This window comes from Salmo salar, chromosome 24 (genome assembly GCF_965601325.2).
Source record: "Salmo salar chromosome 24, fSalSal1, whole genome shotgun sequence".
Lineage (NCBI taxonomy): Eukaryota > Metazoa > Chordata > Actinopteri > Salmoniformes > Salmonidae > Salmo > Salmo salar.
In genome coordinates this window covers 41,957,594-41,981,500 of record NC_138314.1, presented here as the reverse complement: position 1 = coordinate 41,981,500, position 23,907 = coordinate 41,957,594, and the positions used below count along the sequence as shown (strand labels likewise).

General features: G+C 42.0%; 1 protein-coding gene across 1 annotated transcript in view; it reads right to left on the bottom strand.

Annotated features, from left to right (window-relative positions):
- LOC106585906 (transmembrane protein 132C) overlaps window positions 1-23,907 on the bottom strand; it is a 481,307-nt gene that overhangs the window by 202,265 nt on the left and 255,135 nt on the right. The window contains exon 3 of the mRNA XM_045707191.2: window positions 22,953-23,096. Within this exon, the coding sequence (XP_045563147.1) occupies window positions 22,953-23,096 (144 nt within the window). The remainder of the gene's footprint in view (window positions 1-22,952; window positions 23,097-23,907) is intronic.

Genomic DNA, 23,907 nt, shown 5'->3' with positions numbered 1-23,907 from the left:
TATTTGTTGTGAATTACATTTACCATTAATCTCTTGCACAAGTCCTCATATAAAAGTCATCTACACAGTATCACTGGATTGAGTAAATAAATGCAGCTGAATTTGTTCAAACATTACTGCATTCGACATCAACATTACTAAAATAAGGGACAATAACAGACGGGAAAATATGGATCAAATGTTGTTACAGAATAGTACAAACTAAAAGTACTGTCACCAAACCCAAAGCCCTTTCTTTCTTCAGCTAAACTAGGTCAAAAGGATTCTCTAGACGCCATGAAGAAAAAAAATAGACTTCTCCCAAAACGTGAAGTAAAAGAAAGGAACCTATTTGGAGTCCACAGACGGTGTAATCTCCAAAGACTTCTCCCAAGACTGAACTACAGAAATGAACCTAGTTGGAGCCCGCAGTAGTCAAGGTTACGTTTGATTTGCATGATGAGAAGCACAATTAGCAAAGACGAGGCCGAGTGACATCCACCCCAGAGTACGGGTCCTCCGAGACGAAGGGACAAGGAAATCTTGAAACACCTGACACTGGATGGGGAACAGCAGGACCCGCTTCCGACTGCAGCGCCAGGCAGCCCAGTCCTCCAGTCCTCCAGTCCTCCAGTCCTCCGAGGCTGGATTTGCACAAGAAGCCACATAGAGGGCAGCTTAATTACCGTCACTTCCCCAATGGAGAGTTCCCTCGAGGGGGATGGGGCTGGTACTGAGGTACACATACTATACACAACCTGCCAGTGGAACCGACCAGCCGACCAATCACATCCTGGGGCTATTTGGAGAGCTTGTTCCATAAAGCCACATTTGGCGTATACCTCTCGTTCTTTACTTAGCCTCTACAGGATCGGTGTCCCCCCCGCGGGACCGGTCAGCTAACGTAGGCTAATGTGATTTGCATGAGGTTGTAAGTAACAAGAACATTTCCCTGGACATAGACATATATGATATGGGCAGAAAGCTTAAATTCTTGTTAATCTAACTGCAGTCTAATTTACAGTAGCTATTACAGTGAAAGAATACCATGCTATTGTTTGAGGAGAGTGCACAGTTATGAACTTGAAAATGTATTAATAAACCAATTAGGCACATTTGCACAGTCTTGATGCAACATTTTGAACAGATATGCAGTGGTTCATTGGATCAGTCTGACACTTTGCACATACACTGCTGCCATCTAGCGGCCCAAATCTTAATTGTGTCTAGATTCCTAAGTCATTTATTGGCCTTGCTCTTGCATTTCAATAACGACAGTTTTTTTCTATGTTTTATCTTTTACCAGATCGAATGTGTTATATTCTCCTACATTAATTTCACATTTCCACAAGCTTCAAAGTGTTTCCCTTCAAATGGTCTCAAGAATATGCATATCCTTGCTTCAGGTCCTGAGCTACAGGCATACAAGGCCAAGTCATTTTAAGGCGAAGATTGAAAAAAAGGGTCCGATCCTTAAATTAACAACTATACTGTATGGTGATGGAGTTGGGACCCATGCAGCCACATGGTGAGACGCTGTGACAGTGTGTACAATACAAAGCACCGTAGTTGGGTCATTATTCGCTGTATTGAAGCCACAGCGTAGTCAGCTTGGTTCTCCTCCTCCATTGTAAAAAATATTTTGTAAGTTATAGAATGTATTATTCATTGATATCTGCATTCATTTTTGACATGTTTATTCTATTACAATGCACACTTTTAAATTACATTATGGGAGAAAAAAATACTAATAAAATATCTAAAAACATCTTCCTTACAGTATTAATGATACTGTCCCCACTACAACAACAACATACTTAAAGTATTAATGATACTGTCCCCACTACAACAACAAAATACTTAAAGTATTCATGATACTGTCCCCACTGCAACAACAACATACGTAAAGTATTAATGATATTGTCCAAACTACAACAACAACATACTTAAAGTATTAATGATACTGTCCCCACAGCAACAACAACATACTTAAAGTATTAATGATACTGTCCCCACTACAACAACAACATACTTAAAGTATTAATGATACTCTCCCCACTACAACAACAAAATACTTAAAGTATTAATGATACTGTCCCCACTACAACAACAAAATACTTAAAGTATTAATGATACTGTCCCCACTACAACAACAACATACTTAAAGTATTAATGATACTGTCCCCACTACAACAACAACATACTTAAAGTATTAATGATACTGTCCCCACTACAACAACAACAAAATACTTAAAGTATTAATGATACTGTCCCCACTACAACAACAACATACTTAAAGTATTAATGATACTGTCCCCACTACAACAACAACAACATACTTAAAGTATTAATGATACTGTCCCCACTACAACAACAACATACTTAAAGTATTAATGATATTGTCCAAACTACAGCAACAACATACTTAAAGTATTAATGATATTGTCCCCACTGCAACAACAACATACTTAAAGTATTAATGATACTGTCCCCACTACAACAACAACAAAATACTTAAAGTATTAATGATACTGTCCCCACTACAACAACAACATACTTAAAGTATTAATGATACTGTCCCCACTACAACAACAACATACTTAAAGTATTAATGATACTGTCCCCACTACAACAACAACATACTTAAAGTATTAATGATATTGTCCCCACTGCAACAACAACATACTTAAAGTATTAATGATACTGTCCCCACTACAACAACAAAATACTTAAAGTATTAATGATACTGTCCCCACTACAACAACAACATACTTAAAGTATTAATGATACTGTCCCCACAACAACAACAACAAAATACTTAAAGTACTAATGATACTGTCCCCACTACAACAACAACATACTTAAAGTACTAATGATACTGTCCCCACTACAACAACAACATACTTAAAGTACTAATGATACTGTCCCCACTACAACAACAACATACTTAAAGTATTAATGATACTGTCCCCACTACAACAACAACATACTTAAAGTGACACTCCAGTCTCCTTCTCACCTCATTTAACACCTGATTTACTTAATAAAAGGCACATCTCAACAGGTGGTCCAGGTTAGTCATGACAGGTTAGTCATGACATGGTACAAGTCTAATGCTCCTCTATTGTTCCTAGAGCAAGGGGGGAGACCGATGACATCACAAATCCCCGTCAGGCCAACTCTTTGAATGCCCTGCTCCTTGAAATGTGCAGTTGTGCCAAAAAAACAGCAACACTATTTTGCTCCAAACATATTTTTTTATCGTTCAGTTTGTGTACTTTACTGTATTGATACTTGGGATACCGCTTTTCAACAGGAAAAGTTTTTTGTAAATCATTGGAGGACGTCTTTAAATCCATGTAATTTTGTCCTTGACATTTTATTGAAATAATTCCATTCATTATGGAGGACTGCTCCTACTAGGGAGTGACAAGATGGCTGACCGGTGGCTTAAAAACCTCTCAATGGCCAATACATAGCATCAGAAATCCAGGATTTATGTTCAGCGCCTTCAGAAAGTATTCACACCCCTTCACTTTTCCACATGTTTAATTTAAAATGGATTACATTTAGATTTTGTGTCACTGGCCTACACACAATACCCAATAATGTCAAAGTGGAATTATGTTATCAGAATTTTTACAAATGAATTTAAAATGAAATGCCTTGAGTCAATAAGTATTCAACCCCTTTGTAATGGGAAGCCTAAATAAGAGTCAGGAGTTTTGCTTTAACAAGTCACATAAGTTCCATGGACCTACTCTGTTTGCAGTAATAATGTTTAATATGATTTTTTGAATGACTACAGCATCTCTGTACCCCACACATTAAATGATCTGGAAGGTCCCAAACACAGATCCAACCACAAAGACAAGGGAGGGTTTTCCAATTCTTCACAAAGAAGGGCACCTATTGGTAGATGGGGGAAAAAAATACTGCAGTTACTACAAAATACTATTTTTTTATGTTTTTTTTATTTCACCTTTATTTAACCAGGTAGGCTAGTTGAGAACAAGTTCTCATTTACAACTGTGACCTGGCCAAGATAAAGCAAAGCAGTGCGACACAAACAACAACACAGAGTTACACATGGAATAAAGAAACGTACAGTCAATAACACAATAGAAGAAGTCTATATACAGTGTGTGCAAATGATGGTAGTAAATGACAGAGTGAAAAGAAGGAAGCTATTCCAAAACATGCATCCTTGTTTGCAATAAGGCCCTAAATTAAAACTGGAAACAGGTAAAAATCCTAGAGGAAAACCTGGTTCAGTCTGCTGTCCAACAGACAATGGGAGACAAATTCACCTTTCAGCAGGACAATAACCTAAACCACAAGGCCAAATATACACTGGAGTTGCTTACCAAGAGGATATTGAATGTTTCTGAATGGCCGAGTTACAGTTATGACTTGAAAATGATCAACAACCAATTTGACAGAGCTTGAAGAATAAAAAATAAATAATGTGCAAATATTGTACAATCCAGGTGTGGAAAGACCTGCCCAAAAAGGTGATTTCTAACATGTATTGACTCAGGGTGTGTGAATATTTATGTAAATGAGATATTTCTGTATTTCATTAACATAAATTTGCAAACATTTCTAAAAACATGTTTTCACTTTGTCATTATGGGGTATTGTGAATAGTTATGTAAATTCAGGCTGTAACACAACAAAATGTGGAATAAGTCAAGGGGTGTGAATACTTTCTGAAGGGACTGAACATCATTGTCTGAGACACTTTCTCGCTCTCTCTCTGTCTCTGTCTCTCTGACTCTGTCTCTGTCTGTCTCTCTCTCTCTCTCTCTGTCTCTGACTCTCTCTCTCTCTCTCTCTGGATATAGCGATCAAAATAATGTTCTCACTTAGAAAATACACTCAAACTTCATTGTCTCATTTGCCCTGATGTAAACCAGGGAGGGAGATCTGAGAGGGAAAGAATAGAGCGATAAAAAACAACATATTATGGCGTGAGCACGATCGTAGTCTCCAGAGCTTTCCACCGTTTCCCATAGCGACTGAGGGGAGAATGGAAGATCGGGGGAAGGAGTTAGGGCCAGGGGACTGTGTAGCTTGTGTGACCTCACTCAGAGGGGCAAGAGGCATGCACCTGTGTTACACACACAAGTAACATGTAAATACACACACCCCATGTACTGGGTTCAGGTGATCTTCATCTGTATTCTTCATTCATCTGTTTGAAATCTTCTTCTCTTGGGATGTCCTAAACAATAACACAAACCTCACTCCATGGGCTAGTTTACATCCAGTGTGTGTGTGTGTGTGTGTGTGTGTGTGTGTGTGTGTGTGTGTGCATTCGCTGTAACAACGTTGTCCCTCAGTGTCATTCAAACTTACTTTCTGTTTTGTTTTATTTTGAGTTTCTTTTGTTGACCGTCATTCTATCCCCCGCTCAGCATCTCCACTCCCACTTGTCTCCAGTTCCACATCCCAACCCTCAGCTTCCCTCGGCCCATCCCACCTATCTCTGCTGGCCACCCTCTTCAGATTTCTACGCACAATATATATTTCAACTACGCTGTGATGTTTAACATGCAATTTGAATCTATCTAATCGAATAGAATCCACAGATTGCAAGTTGAAGATAGATACTTTTACTAAGAGTATTAGTATATTAGTAATTGACTGACCAGGTCTCTCCAGATCTCCTAACAGTACTATTTCTAGGGTCAACAGATGAATGTTATGCTTTTTCAGCCATTCCTGAACCTGAGACCAGAAAAAGGCTACCTGAGGGCAATACCAGAACAAATGGTCTATTGATTCTGTACCCTCACAACAAAATCTGCAGAGCTGCAGCAACGACTGTGCCCCAAATATTCAAAATGTTGTTGGTGGCAAGAATTCTGTACAATAATTTTAGCTGAAAAGCACGAAGTCTTGTATATCAACTCATACACCCTGTACCATGGAATCGGTACATCAAAAATCTCTTCCCAACTATTTTACAATCTGTATGGCACAGCTGTCAACATCCTGGTCCTCAAATGAAACCCGTATACTTTCCTATTTATGCTATTTTTATTCCTCCGCCAGTTTTGATCCTTTATATTGGGCAGACAGACCAGTTCCCTACCTCCTCCCGCTGCCACCTGCCTCCTCCATTTTTGGGGCAATGCTGGAATCAATTGGTTGTAATCTTGGATTGAGCAGACCTTCCCGTACAATTCTGATAAATCCATAAAAGACATAACTCTACCATTCCAATTTACAATATCATTTAAAAACAAAATACACCTTTCAAACATATTTTCCATAAATGCAGGTCTTTTATCAAGCTGTATATTTGAGTTCAGCCATAATATTTGTTTTAACATGTGGTTCTGTCTCCTCAGGGGGAGGACATTTAAATTGTAGCCAGCTCTGCAACGCTTGTTTGAAAATCAGAGAGATACGTAGAAAAAGGTTCCATTTTCAATTCATCGAAAATGAGACATGGCAATCTGCACAAAGGAAAAAAGGCCATTTTTAAGCTTTTCTTCTAATCTACTGGAGGACCATTTAAGGTTCAAGCAAAACTGTTGAATGAGTGAAGCTTTTAGAGAGAGGTTTAGTGCTTTTATATTTAATCATCTCAACCCACCCAATTCATATTCATTATATAGACAGGCACATTTTATCTTATTATTTCAGTCCAAGTCATCAACTCATCTCTATAGAGCTGCTGACTATGCTGTCTGACAAAATCACTATTTTAGTAGTTCTCAAAGTAAATAAGTTATACTTTTATGACTGCTGAATACCAACTATCAATCACTTAGATCATGTATTTTCAGGTAGAGATACCACTCAGAAACGTATCTCTATGTATCCCCTCTTGATCGCACAGGCATAAAAGAAACACAGACTGGACAAGTAGCCACGCAATGCATTATGGTCATTGTAGTTAATGATCATGTTTGCTGCACTACACTACATAGAACATGGCAGCATGTAGCCTAGTGGTTAGAGCGTTGGGCCAGTAACTGAAAGGTTGCTGGATCGAATCCCCGAGCTGACAAGGTGAAAGTCTGTTGTTTTGCCCCTGAGCAAGGCAGTTAACCCACTGTTCCCCGGGCGCCGAAGACGTGGATGTCGATTAAGGCAGCCGCCCGCACCTCTCTGATTCAGAGGGGATGAGGTTAAATGAGGAAGACACATTTCAGTTGAATGCATTCAGTTGTACAACTGACTAGGTATCTTCCCCATTGGCCTGTTGAAAACTACAACTACATCGCACAGTTTGGGCACGATCTGATTTATCTCTAGAGAAACTGCTGTGCAGCATTGAGCTCACAGAAAAAAATACGGAACAAAATTAAATTAATAATAATTGAACTGAAGTTGGTTAATCGCTCAGCTCTACTTCTTACCCTAACCCTTACCCTAACCCTAACTCTTACCCTTACCCTAACCCTTACCCTAACCCTAACTCTTACCCTTACCCTAACCCTTACCCTTACCCTAACCCTTACCCTTAACCTTACCCTAAACCTTACCCTAACCCTAACTCTTACCCTTACCCTTACCCTAACCCTTACCCTTACCCTAACCCTTACCCTAACCCTAACTCTTACCCTTACCCTAACCCTAACCCTAACCCTAACCCTTACCCTAACCCTTACCCTTAACCTTACCCTTACCCTTAACCTTACCCTAAACCTTACCCTAAACCTTACCCTTACCCTTACCCTTACCCTAACCCTAACTCTTACCCTTACCCTTACCCTAAACCTTACCCTTACCCTTAACCTTACCCTAAACCTTACCCTTACCCTAACCCTAACTCTTACCCTTTCCCTAACCCTTACCCTTACCCTAACCCTTACCCTTACCCTTAACCTTACCCTAACCCTTACCCTTACCCTTACCCTAACCCTTACCCTTACCCTAACCCTTACCCTTAACCTTACCCTAAACCTTACCCTTACTCTAAGCCTAACTCTTACCCTTACCCTAACCCTTACCCTTACCCTAACCCTTACCCTTACCCTTACCCTAACCCTAACCCTAACTCTTACCCTAACCCTTACCCTTACCCTTACCCTAACCCTAAACCTTACACTTACCCTAAACCTAACCCTTACCCTAACCCTTACCCTAACCCTAACTCTTACCCTTACCCTAACCCTTACCCTTACCCTAACCCTTACCCTTACCCTTAACCTTACCCTAAACCTAACCCTTACCCTAACCCTAACTCTTACCCTAACCCTTACCCTTACCCTAACCCTTACCCTTACCCTTAACCTTACCCTAACCCTTACCCTAACCCTTACCCTAACCCTAAACCTTGACCTTACCCTAACCCTTACCCTAACCCTTACCCTAAACCTTTCCCTAACCCTAACCCTTACCCTAACCTTAACCCTTACCTTAACCCTAACCTTTACCCTAACCCTAACCCTTACACTTACCCTAACCCTAACCCTAACCCTAACCTTAACCCTTACCCTTACCTTTACCCTTACCCTAACCTTAACCTTAACCCTAACCCTAACCTTAACCCTAACCCTAACCTTAACCCTAACCCTAACCTTAACCTTTACCCTAACCCTCACCCTTTCCCTTACCCTAACACTTACCTTAACCCTAACCTTAACCCTTACACTTTCCCTAACCCTAACCCTAACCCTAACCTTAACCCTTTCCCTAACCTTAACCCTAACCTAAACCTTAACCCTTACCCTTTCCCTAACCCTTACCTTTACCCTAGCCCTAACCCTAACCTTAACCCTAACCCGTACCCTACTTAACCATAACACTCTCCACCTGGTGGTCGCAACCATATTCCCTATATAGTGCACTACTCTAAAACAGGGCTCATAGGGGAATAGGATGTCATTTCAGATTCACACTAGGCACTGAGCACCTCATTGCCTGCATGCATTATTGAACGTTTTATGTAACGTCAAAAACAGCTCATTCTGCAAAAGTCAACAAACAAACAATCATTCTATGACAGAGTGGTAGCAGAGTATTTTGTTTAAGAAAATGTAAAGAGATCAATAATTCATTATTAGCAAATAAAAACGTTGGTCAATATTGTAGGTAGAGGTTTATATTAGGACCATCATAACATATTTTCTTGTCAATTTAAACAGAGAGCATTAGCTTAACAGTTCACTCTTCTTAAAGCAGATGCAGTCTATGGTGAAGCAACCGGGCTCTTTACAAATCAAGCTGCAGTGTTCCATTTTTAAATGACAGCCACTTGCCCCCTTTTCTATTTCAAAATGCTACAGGGTTTTCACAAACTGCGCCGGCTGCACTGAGTGTAAAATGGAGCCCTTACACTTACATTCATGAATGAAAATGTAACACTCGTTAGGAAATTGCACGTTACATGTTTGACCATGTTCTTCCAACCACGTATTCGGCATGCAGCTTGACACCGCTCATTACCCACCTCTTTAAACAATTGTTACTTTAATCATGTGCATTGCCTGTATCTAAATATGCTAAACCAATCAAAATGTATTCATGATCTTAATTCAAGAATGACATAAATGTTACATTGATTTACATAAGCCATTCAGACCGAAATAAACACGTTATGGCTGACTAACCCATTTGTAATATTCATGAAACATAAAAAAGGTTAAGTGAAAATGTACACAGGATTATGTTTTTCAGGTCACTAAGAGGCTCATGTGGAACAATGTATATAAACCTCTATAGTTACTTAACAGCTCTTGGTTTGGGATGAATTCATAACATGATTTGCAAAAGACAACAAACCCTTTAAAAACATGAAACATCTGTCAGACGGTTTTTATCCAAAGCGACTTTTTATCCAAAGCGGTGGTCCCAGCGGGAATCGAACCTGCAACCCTGGTGTTGCTGTCACCATGCTCTACCATGTGATTCACACAGGACCATTTCACGGCTAGTTGACGATTATCTCTGTGTGCTCTACCTCCTGTAGGAAAAGCAGTCGAAAAAAGATTACGACCATATAAGGCAGTGTGTCCTAAATGGCCTCCTACGCACTATGTAACATACTACTACAGTCTGTCATCCCTGCCGGAGGAAAATTGCAATTTTATGACTGCACATTATTACTCACTTTATCAAGCAACAGGATTTAAGGCAGGGATGGACAACTGGTGGCCCGCGTACCCCAGCCTTCGAACAATTTTTTTTAATCAATAAATAAATGTTGTTTCTATTTATTTTAATTCTTAGGAACTCATTTGGGGGCTCTACTTAATGTTGAGAGTTAGAATAGTAGAATAGAAAAAGGTGCATTTTCTAAATGTGGTGGTGCATCAGCAGTTTCTCTTGTTATGTCAGTCACTGAAATTCACTCAATTAGTCCATGTCAGCAAACTGCAACAATTTCTCTACACCCCATTGCAAATGTGGAGAATTGCAGAAAATGTACATTAAAACGTACATTTTCCTCCAGACATCTACTTGTTTGTAAAGAAAAACTGATCAATAACAACAAAGGCTCATGGAATTTATGCTCTGTGGAGACATATATTTATCTGTTATGATATTACAGTCCTCTTATTTGTGGCGTCATTAAAATAGCACCCGAATGCCCTATGGGCCCTTGTCAATTCACAGAGAACTAGGAAAGCAAGAGAACTGGCTAGTTATCTAACTAGGTATAGTGCTGGAGCTATATGACTGGGACTAGGCTGTATGATAGGGGCTGGGCTATAGAACTGGGCTATATGAGAGGTTAATATATAGATGAGGTTGATATATAGATGACGTTAATATATAGATGAGGTTATTATATAGATGAGGTTGGACCAAAGCGGACCAAAGCGCAGCGTGGTAAGTGTTCATGATAATTTATTTCAGGAAACACTCAAACAAGAATAACCAAAAGTACGAAAGCGAACAGTTCCGTCAGGCATAGACGCTAAACAGAAAATAATCTCCCACAAACACAGGTGGAAAACAGGCTGCCTAAGTTTATTTTACCTTTATTTAACTAGGCAAGTCAGTTAAGAACAAATTCTTATTTCCAATGACAGCCTAGGAACAGTAGGCTAACTTCCTGTTCAGGAGCAGAACGACAGATTTGTACCTTGTCAGCTCAGGGATTTGAACTTGTAACCTTCAGTTGCTAGTCTAATGCTCTAACCACTAGGGTACCCTGCCACCCCAAGTATGAGTCCCAATCAGAGACAATGATAGACAGCTGCCTCTGATTGGGAACCCTAATCGCCCGAAAACATAGCAACAGAAAACATAGACTTCCACACCTGAGTCACACCCTGACCTAACCAAACATAGAGAATAATAAGGATCTCTACGGTCAGGGCGTGACATTAATATATAGATGAGGTTAATATATAGATGAGGTTAATATATAGATGAGGTTGATATATAGATGAGAGGTAATATATAGATGAGGTTAATATATAGATGAGAGGTTAATATATACAGCTGGAAAAAATTAAGAGACCACTGCAAAATGACCAGTTTCTCTGGATTTAGTTATGTGTTTGGGTAAAATAAAAAAAATAAAAAATTTAATAAATATATATATATATATATATATATTTCTCTCAAATTCCAAATACAAACATTGTCATTTAGAGCATTTCTTTGTAGAAAATGACAACTGGTCAAAATAACAAAAAATATGCGGTGTTGTCAGTCCTCGAATAAAGAAAATACGTTTATATTCATTTTCAAACAACACAATACTAATGTTTTAACTTAGGAAGAGTTCAGAAATCAATATTTGGTGGAATAACCCTGATTGACAATCACAGCTTTCATGCGTCTTGGCATGCTTTCCACCAGTCTTTCACATTGATGTTGGGTGATTGAAGCAGCTCGGCTTTGTTTGATGGCTTCTGACAATCCATCTTCCTCTTGATCACATTCCAGAGGTTTACAATGGGGTTCAGGTCTGGAGATTGGGCTGGCCATGACAGGGTTTTGATCTGGTGGTCTTCCATCCACACCTCGATTGACCTGGCTGTGTGGCATGAAGCATTGTCCTGCTGGAAAAACCAATCCTCAGTGTTGGGGAACATTGTCAGAGCAGAAGGAAGAAAGTTTTGTTCCAGGACACGCCTTGTACGTGGCTTCATTCATGCGTCCTTCACAAAGACATATCTGCCTGATTCCAGATCATCACCAATCCTCCACCAAATTTCACAGTGGGTGCGAAACCTGGAGAGGCCTACAAGCCACAATGTTTCGCACCCACTGTGAAATTTGGTGGAGGATCAGTGCCACCTTTCCAACAAGTCAAATTTGGTGGAGGATCGATGCCACCTTTCCAACAAGTCAGTTCATCAAATTTCTGCCCTGCGATAGCTGCCAAGGTCAACTGTTAGTGCTGTTATTGTAAAGTGGAAACGTCTTGGAGCAACAACGGCTCAGCCGCGAAGTGGTAGGCCACACAAGCTCACAAAATAGGAACACTGAGTGCTGAAGCGCGTAGCACGTAAAAATCGTCTATCCTCAGTTGCAACACTCACTTCCGAGTTCCAAACTGCCTTTGGAAGCAACGTCAGCACAATAACTGTTTGTCGGGAGCTTCATAAAATGGGTTTCCATAGTCAAGCAGCTGCACACAAGCCTAAGATCACCATAAGCTTCACCATCTGGCAGTCCGACGGACGAATCTGGGTTTGGCGGATGCCATGAGAACGCTACCTGCCCCAATGCAGAGTGCCAACTGTAAAGTTTGGTGGAGTAGGAATAATGCTCTGGTGCTGTTTTTCATGGTTTATCATGGTTCGGGTTAGGCCCCTTAGTTCCAGTGAAGTGAAATATTAATGCTACAGCATACAAGACATTCTAGCGAGCTAGGCTCCCTGCCTGTGCCATTAAACCCCTACAACTCATCCAGAACGCCGCAGCCCGTCTGGTGTTCAACCTTCCCAAGTTCTCTCACGTCACCCCGCTCCTCCGCTTTCTCCACTGGCTTCCAGTTGAAGCTCGCATCCGCTACAAGACCATGGTGATTGCCTACGGAGCTGTGAAGGGAACGGCACCTCCATACCTTCAGGCTCTGATCAGGCCCTACACCCAAACAAGGGCACTGCGTTCATCCACCTCTGGCCTGCTGGCCCCCCTACCTCTGAGGAAGCACAGTTCCCGCTCAGCCCAGTCAAAACTGTTCGCTGCTCTGGCACCCCAATGGTGGAACAAGCTCCCTCACGACGCCAGGACAGCGGAGTCAGTCACCACCTTCCGGAGACACCTGAAACCCCACCTCTGTAAGGAATACCTAGGATAGGATAAAGTAATCCTTCTAACCCCCCCCCCCCCTTAAAAGATTTAGATGCACTATTGTAAAGTGGTTGTTCCACTGGATATCATAAGGTGAATGCACCAATTTGTAAGTCGCTCTGGATAAGAGCGTCTGCTAAATTACTTAAATGTAATTCTAGACGATTCTGTGCTTCCAACTTTGTGGAAACAGTTTGGGAAGGCCCTTTCCTCTCATCTATATATTAACCTCTCATCAATATATTAACCTCATCTATACAATAAACTCTCATCTACAGTAGCAGTCGGAAGTTTACCTACACTTAGATTGGAGTCATTAAAACTCATTTTTCAACCACTCCACAAATTTCTTGTTAACAAACTATAGTTTTGGCAAGTCGGTTAGGTTATCTACTTTGTGCATGACACAAGTCATTTTTCCAACAATTGTTTACAGACAGATTATTTCACTTATAATTCACTGTATCACAATTCCAGTGGGTCAGACGTTTACATACACTAAGTTGAATGTGCCTTTAAACAGCTTGGAAAATTCCAGAAAACGATGTCATGGCTTTAGAAGCTTATGATTGGCTAATTTACATAATTTGAGTCAATTGGAGGTGTATCTGTGGATGTATTTCAAGGCCTACCTTCAAACTCAGTGCCTCTTTGCTTGACATGATGGGAAAATCAAAAGAAATCAGCCAAAAATTGTAGACTTCCACAAGTCTGGTTCATACTTGGGAGCAATTTCCAAACGCCTATCTGTACAAACAGTAGTACACAAGTATAAACACCATGGGACCACGCAGCCGTCATACCGCTCAGGAAGGAGACACGTTCTGTCTCCTTGAGATGAACGTACTTTGGTGTGAAAAGTGCAAATCAATCCCAGAACAACAGCAAAGGACCTTGTGAAGATGCTGGAGGAAACAGGTACAAAAGGATCTATATCCACTGTAAAACGAGTTCTATATCGACATAACCTGACAGGCCACTCAGCAAGGAAGAAGCCACTGCTCCAAAACCACCATAAAAAACCCAGACTACGGTTTGCAACTGCACATGGGGACAAAGATTGTACTTTTTGGAGAAATGTCCTCTGGTCTGATGAAACAAAAATAGAACTGTTTGGTCATAATGACCATCATTATGTTTGGAGGAAAAAGGGGGATGCTCGCAAGCCGAAGAACACCATCCCAACCGTGAAGCATGGGGGCGGCAGCATCATGTTGTGGGGGTGCTTTGCTGCAGGAGGGACTGTTGCACTTCACAAACTAGATGGTATCATGAGGAAGGTGAAGGGAAAAAGGAACCCGCACACTGCTCTTGATAGTATCACTGATCTTTAATCAGCTTATGTATCGGCCTCAAGGCCGTGAGGCCGATACGTAAGCTTATTAAAGATCAGTGATACTATCAACAGCAGTGTGCGGTTTGCTTTTTCCTTCATCTTGTTCAACTGTTACCATGCACCTGCAAAAAAGATTGCTCAGATGTGCGAGTGCCTTTTGAATCATGAGGAAGGGAAATTATGTGGATATATTGAAGCAACATCTCAAGACATCAGTCAAGAAGTTAAAGCTTGGTCGCAAATGGGTCTTCCAAATGGACAATGACCCAAAGCATACTTCCAAAGTTGTGGAAAAATGGCTAAAGGACAACAAAGTCAAGGTATTGGAGTGGCCATCACAAAGCACTGACCTCAATCCTATAGAAAATGTGTGGGCAGAACTGAAAAAGCATGTGTGAGCAAGAAGGCCTACAAACCTGACTCAGTTACACCAGCTCTGTCAGGAGGAACGGGCCTACATTCACCCAACTTATTGTGGGAAGCTTGTGGAAGGCTACCTGAAACGTTTGACCCAAGTTAAACAATTTAAAGGCAATGCTACCAAATACTAATTGAGTGTATGCAAACTTCTGACCCACTGGGAATGTGATGAAAGAAATAAAAGCTGAAATAAATCATTCTCTCTACTATTATTCTGACATTTCACATTCTTTAAATTTAGTGGTGATCCTAACTGACCTAAAACAGGGAAGTTTTACTAGGATTAAATTTCAGAAATTGTGAAAAACTGAGTTTAAATGTATTTGGCTAAGGTGTATGTAAACTTCTGACTTCAACTGTATATATTAACCTCATCTGTATATTAACATCTCATCTATATATTAACATCTCATGTATCTCATCTATATATTAATCTCTCATCTATATATTAACCTCATCTATATATTAACCTCATCTATCTATTAACCTCTACATTTAATCTATATATTAACCTAATCTATATATTAACACCTCATCTATATATTAAACTCATCTATATATTAACCTCATCTATATATTAATCTCTCATCTATACATTAACCTCATCTATATATTCATCTCATCTATATATTCATCTCTCATCTATATATTAACCTCATCTACATATTAACCTCATCTACATATTAACCTCTCATCTATACAATAACCTCTCATCCATTAATCCATCCCTCATGGCTGTAAAACATGCTAGCTCATCCAGCTCCCATTCTTCTCCACGGCCGTAAACCACATTGACTATTCCAAGACAACACCGAAGGCATACTGCAGTACCACAGAGAGATCTGGGGACATAGACTACATTCTCTATGACTGGGGATGCTGAAACAGTGCTTGGGTTTAACTGTTCAGTATGGCCTCATAACAAAAAAAATACCACACAGACACAACAATATCTATATTTTCAGCCAGATATTCACGTATGAAACATTGGATCCGATCATCTGATCACAAGACGGCCACTAATAATGTATAAGCAGTCCAATGGCAGTTATTATCCATTCTTTAAAACTCTTCTTCTCTATGCCGTTTAATTATCTGTATCAGACCAGACCATAACTCCACATTACAGCCGTCTGTCATCACGGTAACCTCAGGGCCAGTATTCAGGAAGTGTCTCTGAGTAGGAAAGCTGATCTAGGATCAGGTACCACCATGTCCATGTATTCTTATTCATTATGAGCTAAGAGGCTAAACTGAGATGCTTTATGTAGACGGGTGGATCTAAACCTCTCATTCTCTAACGCCCCACACCCACACTAGTCATACTGAAGAAAAAAACAAAGCATTGTTTAAGAGACAGAAAATATCATGAGTCACATGTGACACACTAGGCTGCCATAAACATTACGCGCTCAGCATTTAAACAACATTTTGTTGTATTCAATTATTATAGTCTATAAATTGCACATGAAGGCTGTGACTTAATTAGAATTAAATAAAAATGATATGACAATTGTCTTATTAGGCCTTTGAATTCACTTTTAGAAACATGAGCTTGGCCAGAGTCCGTGGCTTCAGGCTCACGCGATGGTGCTTGGAGAGGACAGCAGCGGAAAATACCCTCTCTGCGCTTACAGAGCCACGGGGATGCTCAACACCCTTCCGGCAAACTCTTGCCAGTCTTGTCAGGGATGGAGAGTTGTTTTTGTATTTTTCTATAGGTAGGCCTAAAGGATTTTAGGCAAAATAACCCAATCAAAACAGAAAGATCCTTGAAAGAGGTAGTATGTCATCAGGCCTATTGGGCCAACATCAATGATGGTCTATTGTATAGATAATAGAACCAAAATGAACCAAACTTTTAAAAGGTCAGATTTTTGGTTTATAAATACTTTGCTACAATGACACACTTAGTTATCTACCCTCCTCATTCCTTTCTGTTAGGATGTGCATGTAGTAAGTATTTTATTTTATTTATTTATTTCACCTTTATTTAACCAGGTAGGCAAGTTGAGAACAAGTTCTCATTTACAATTGCGACCTGGCCAAGATAAAGCAAAGCAGTTCGACACATACAACAACACAGAGTTATACATGGAGTAAAACAAACATACAGTCAATAATACAGTAGAAAAATAAGTCTATATACAATGTGAGCAAATGAGGTGAGATAAGGGAGGTAAAGGCAGAAAAAAGGCCATGGTGGCAAAGTAAATACAATATAGCAAGTAAAACACTGGAATGGTAGATTTGTAGTGGAAGAAAGTGCAAAGTAGAAATATAAATAATGGGGTGCAAAGGAGCAAAATAAATAAATACAGTAGGGGAAGAGGGAGTTGTTTGGGCTAAATTATAGATGGGCTATGTACAGGTGCAGTGATCTGTGAGCTGCTCTGACAGCTGGTGCTTAAAGCTAGTGAGGGAGATAAGTGTTTCCAGTTTCAGAGATTTTTGTAGTTCGTGCCAGTCATTGGCAGCAGAGAACTGGAAGGAGAGACGGCCAAAGGAGGACTTGGCTTTGGGGGTGACCAGAGAGATATACCTGCTGGAGCGCATGCTACAGGTGGGTGCTACTATGGTGACCAGTGAGCAGAGATAAGGGGGGACTTTACTTAGCAGGGTTTTGTAGATGACCTGGAGCCAGTGGTTTTGGCGACGAGTATGAAGCGAGGGCCAGCCAACGAGAGCGTACAGGTCGCAGTGGTGGGTAGTATATGGGGCTTTGGTGACAAAACGGATGACACTGTGATAGACTGCATCCAGTTTATTGAGTAGGGTATTGGAGGCTGTTTTGTAAATGACATCGCCAAAGTCGAGGATCGGTAGGATGGTCAGTTTTACGAGGGTATGTTTGGCAGCATGAGTGAGGATGCTTTGTTGCAAAATAGGAAGCCAATTCTAGATGTAACTTTGGATTGGAGATGTTTGATGTGAGTCTGGAAGGAGAGCTTACAGTCTAACCAGACACCTAGGTATTTGTAGTTGTCCACATATTCTAAGTCAGAACCGTCCAGAGTAGTGATGCTGGATGCGGGCAGGTAGTGATGCGGCCAGGTGCAGGCAGCGATCGGTTGAAGAGCATGCATTTAGTTTTACTTTTATTTAAGAGCAGTTGGAGGCCACACGGAAGGAGAGTTGTATGGCATTGAAGCTCGTATGGAGGGTTGTTAACACAGCGTCCAAAGAAGGGCCAGAACTATACAGAATGGTGTCGTCTGCGTAGAGGTGGATCAGAGACTCACCAGCAGCAAGAGCGACATCATTGATGTATACAGAGAAAAGAGTTGGCCCAAGAATTGAACCCTGTGGCACCCCAATAGAGACTACCAGAGGCCCAGACAACAGGCCATCCGATTTGACACATTGAACTGGGGAAGGCTTAGGCGAGTAGCTGTGGGGGGTGCAGTGCTGTTGACCGCGGTAGGGGTAGCCAGGTGGAAAGCATGGCCAGCCGTAGAAAAATGCTTATTGAAATTCTCAATTATAGTGGATTTATCGGAGGTGACAGAGTTTCCTATCCTCAGTGCAGTGGGCAGCTGGGAGGAGGTGTTCTTATTCTCCATGCACTTCACAGTGTCCCAGAACTTTTTTGAGTTTGTGTTGCAGGAAGCAAATTTCTGCTTGAAAAAGCTAGCCTTGGCTTTTCTAACTGTCTGTGTATATTGGTTTCTAACTTCCCTGAAAAGTTGCATATCACGGGGGCTGTTCGATGCTAATGCAGAACGCCACAGGATGTTTTTGTGTTGGTTAAGGGCAGTCAGGTCTGGAGAGAAACAAGGGCTATATCTGTTCCTGGTTCTACATTTCTTGAATGGGGCATGCTTATTTAAGATGGCGAGGAAGGCATTTAAAAAAAATAACCAGGCATCCTCTACTGACGGGATGAGGTCAATATCCTTCCAGGATACCCGGGCCAGGTCGATTAGAAAGGCTTGCTCGCTGAAATGTTTCAGGGAGTGTTTGACAGTGTTGAGTGGAGGTCGTTTGACCGCTGACCCATTACGGATGCAGGCAATCGCTGATCGCTGAGATCTTGGTTGAAAACAGCAGAGGTGTATTTAGAGGGCAAGTTGGTTAGGATGATATCTATGAGAGTACCCGTGTTTACGGCTTTGGGGTGGTACCTGGTAGGTTCATTGATAATTTGTGTGAGTTTGAGGGCATCAAGCTTAGATTGTAGGATGGCTGGGGTGTTTAGCATGTCCCAGTTTAGGTCACCTAGCAGCACGAGCTCTGAAGATAGATGGGGGGCAACCAGTTCACATATGGTGTCCAGAGCACAGCTGGGGGCAGAAGGTGGTCTATAGCAGGCGGCAACGGTGAGAGACTTGTTTTTGGAGAGATGGATTTTTAAAAGTAGAAGTTCAAATTGTTTGGGTACAGACCTCGATAGTAGGACAGAACTCTGCAGGCTATCTCTGCAGTAGATTGCAACACCGCCCCCTTTGGCTGTTCTATCTTGTCTGAAAATGTTGTAGTTAGGGATGAAGATTTCAGAGTTTTTGGTGGACTTCCTAAGCCAGGATTCAGACACGGCTATCCGGGTTGGCAGAGTGTGCTAAAGCAGTGAATAAAACAAACTTAGGGAGGAGGCTTCTAATGTTAACATGCATGAAACCAAGGCTATTACGGTTACAGAAGTCATCAAAAGAGAGTGCCTGGGGAATAGGAGTGGAGCTAGGCACCGCAGGGCCTGGATTCACCTCTACATCACCAGAGGAACAGAGGAGGAGTATGATAAGGGTACGGCTAAAAGCTATGAGAATTGGTCGTCTATGACGTCCGGAATAGAGAGTAAAAGGAGCAGGTTTCTGGGGGCGATAAAAATAGCTTCAAGGTATAAAGTACAGACAAAGGTATGGTAGGATGTGAATACAGTGGAGGTAAACCTAGGCATTGAGTGATGATAAGAGAGATATTGTCTCTAGAAACATCATTGAAACCAGAAGATGTCATAGCATGTGTGGGTGGTGGAACTGAAAGGTTGGATAAGGTATAATGAGCAGGGCTAGAGGCTCTACAGTGAAATAAGCCAATAAATACTAACCAGAACAGCAATGGACAAGGCATATTGACATTAAGGAGAGGCATGCTTAGCCGAGTGATCATAAGGGTCCAGTAAGATTCAGATAGCTAGCCGGGCCATTGGTAGCAAGCTGGCAGAAGATGGAGGGAGGTCTGTTTTTAGCCACCTCGTGCGTTTTCGGTCTGTAGATTAGTGGGGTTCCGTGTGGTAGGGGGGACCAGTCCAATTGGCAAAATAGTTATAGTTATAGTGGCCCAAGAAAATTGTCCGATAGACCTATTCAGATAGCAGCCGATAAGACAGCTAACGATTAGCGGGCCGCAGATGGGCGTTCAGGTTACGTCGCGACGGAGGGGCCAGTTGGATAACTCCCTCGGGCAGATAACGTCGGTAGTCCAGTCGTGAAGGCCCGATGGGGCTCCGCATCGGCAGTAAAACGGGTCCGGATAGGTGATTGTAGCCCAGGAGTGGCTGGTGGAACTCCTCAGCTGGCTAGCTCCGGAATAATTGATGTTAGCTCCGGGACCGACGTTAGCCAATAGTCACTCGGGTAGCAGCTAGCTAGCTGCAAGATCCAGGTTTAAATGTCAATAGCCTGCAGTAGAAATCCAGGGATATGGAGAGAAAATAGGTCCGGTATGCTCTGGTCTGAGTCGCGCTGTACAAAACTGGTGATAGCTTTTCGAGCTAAGGGATAGCTGATGACTGCCAACCGTGGCTAGCTGAACTCCAACGTTAGCCAGTGAACTGGCCAACCTCTGGCTAACCTCTGGCTAGCTTCTGTTGTGGATTTCAGATTTAAGATAAATAATACTTCTTTTTTTTAAATTGGTGAGGCGGGTTGCAGGAGAGTGTTTTGAAGAAAAGATGCAAATATATATATATACACGGGACACGACAAGAGGAGGACAAAGGACGTCTGACTGCTATGCCATCTTGGAGTACACAATCATGTCTTTTCAGATTCCACAATGATTCTTAAGTTGTGGACACTACATCACCACACTCCCTCTCTTGCTCTTGGTCCTCATCTTTGTAAGTCACCTTGATTTTGCACCTGAGTATTTTATCAGTTTCTTTATGAAAATATTTACCGAACTCCATGACAGTAGCTAAAGCAAGTCGCTATAGCAGCACACAAGTAGACTACAAATGCATGCTGGGCCGGGCATGCCCTGAGTTTGCTAAATGAAGTGAGCACTACTGGAGCGAAATTGGAGCGGGCGAGAAGGACAACGCTCCAGCCAGCGCTCAGCTCCACTCACATACTCTGATTCAGACAAGCCAGCACCAACACAATGGAGATATTGACAAAATGCTGTCTGAATACCTACTAAAACTTTTTGTGCAACTCCCATGTTAGCTATGTAGCATTTGTACGTCTGAATGATCTACGCAATATCATCATCATCCAGGAGGCATTTATGGTTTTCTTGAATCTAGCAACTATACCGGCCTCCTTCAGTCAAACCCTGGGCACCAACCAACCACCCAAGTTGTCCAATTAACTAGAAACCAAACAGAAGAAAACTAGCTGAAACGGGGAGGGAACTCCCTAAATTTGTCCAATCAGAAACGTTGCAAAAGCCTACACATTGAGGACAAGTGTGACTCCTCAGCCCAGGGCTAAAGCTTAGCCCAGGGTTAACAAATGCTTGTGTGAACTAATCTAGCCCCGGGTCAGTCTAGCCTGGGGCTTAGAACTATGCAGTGTAGAAAGGCCTACGGAGGAACTAGGGGAACTGGAGATAAGCACTCAGAGTTTACACACTGAGGGACTAGTGGAACGGAAGTTGCCAGTTATATATGCAACAACAGCAGGGAATCTCAAATCTCTCCTCCACACCAGTCCGAGTTCTTCTTCTGCCTACAAAACCTGCCATGGGGCTTTTCTGGTTTTCCTCCTGCCTTATCCTCCTCCCTTCTCCTTTCACCCTTCTCGAGAGCAGGTGAAAGACTAGACTTTCGCCATACGACCTGGCAAACAAATCTATGTTCCACCCTCTTCATTTTGTAACGATTATGAAACTAGTTGCAACGGGCTATTGGCAACAACTGAATCGGAGGAAACATTAAAGTGCCAGAACCAATTTTCTCCAGCATATAAAAACCCGAAGTATGAGGACTGAGCAATTACCGGCCGGCCTGACAGATTTAGTATGACACTGGGGTCATACATTTCCAGTGCAGCTTGTCAGCAGAGGAGAGGGTGGGAGGAGGAGGGAGGGGTCGCTCACTCTAGGCTTTAGCCAACAGCTAACAGGCCTGCATAAATCCACAGCAATCCACAGCAACCCTCCACCCCAGTCCGCCAATTAGACGTCTCCTAGCACAAGCCCCCGCCACCTTAAACCCAACTCCCTCACTCTCCATACTCACATGTGAGGTGAGGCGAGGTTAAGGTTCAGCGCTACACTATGAGCTACCAGAAGCCTGTAGCCCTGATCCTGACCTTCGATCCTGTGCTGTCCCCGTGGGGTCAACGTTTTAAAATCAAACTAGTAGTTTTATGTAGCCAGTACCTGTAATACTCTAAATTTTAATTTGTAAACTTTTTTTAATTTAACCTTTATTTAACTAAGCAAGTCAGTTAAGAACCAATTCTTATTTACAATGACGGCCTACCCCGGGCAAACCCTAACCTGGACAACGCTGGGCCAATTGTGCGCTGCCCTATGGGACTCCCAAACACGGCTGATTGTGATACAGCCTGGAATCAAACCAGTGTCTGTAGTGATGCCTCTAGCACTGAGATGCAGTGCCTTAGACCGCTGCACCACTCGGGAGCCTGAGTGGGCAATCTGCAAACATAACATCTAGTGATCAAGACTAAATGCCTGTGTGTCCAGTAGGTCTGTCCAGTAATCAGTTGATAAGACAGCAGGGATAACGTAATTAGTTCTAACATTAGGAGTAAATAACAGTATTATATTGTCAGGTAATTTTATCATAGTGTTTTGAAAAGGCTCCTACCTTTCCCCTGTAGAGCTGGCCTTCCTCTGGCAGAACACGGATAAAGAGGGACTTCCGGGTAGCGTTTCCTGTTTGATCTCCCAGGCGGAAGCCACGTTGCTGGGCTTCACTGACACAAAGTTGACTCCTTGTCTGAACAGGGCTCTGGAGATGGGAAGCATGAACATGGTTAAGGCCCATAATACAGCACAGTAGACAGGCTCTGGAGACAGACACGTACACACATACACACACACGTGCATTCGTTAGCACGCTTCTTTAAAAAAAAATCAATGGCAGTCATTTGCCAACAGCTTTTGTGACAGCTTGCAATCGTGTTGACATCATTCAAACCCTTATGCATAGCAAAGATAATTTGAGAACATTTCATATCTCTGATTGGTATGTAATGTGATCCTCCATGGAGAATGTGTCTGTCTGTCTGTCTGTCTGTCTGTCTGTCTGTCTGTCTGTCTGTCTGTCTGTCTGTCTGTCTGTCTGTCTGTCTGTCTGTCTGTCTGTCTGTCTGTCTGTCTGTCTGTCTGTCTGTCTGTCTGCTGCGCTCCGTGTGCAGGACATGTATTAGTGTGTCGGGGTGAAGGATGTCTCCTTCCTCCCGTACTGTATCTAAGTGTTTTTCTCTGTGTTAGTGTTTATTGATGTGCCCAGAATCCCGCCCTCTCCCCTCCTTCTCCCCCTCCCAAGTTTCCTTTAATACTGCTTCGGCTGACTCCGCTATTCATCACCTTGACAAGATACTCTGGGAGTTTATTAAACGAGCAAGTTATTAGAAGGTGCCAATGACCTTGGCAAGAGCATCGACGGAAAAAATAAGAAACTTCCTCTCAAAAGAAACCCACAACCCCTTCATTTGTCTCTCTCTTTTCTTGTGTCTTGCCAGAGACTGCTGTTGCAAATGTGTCACACTTTTCTTGCTGTTTGTCGAGAACAAGAAGGGTCCTTTGGGCTTGGGAGA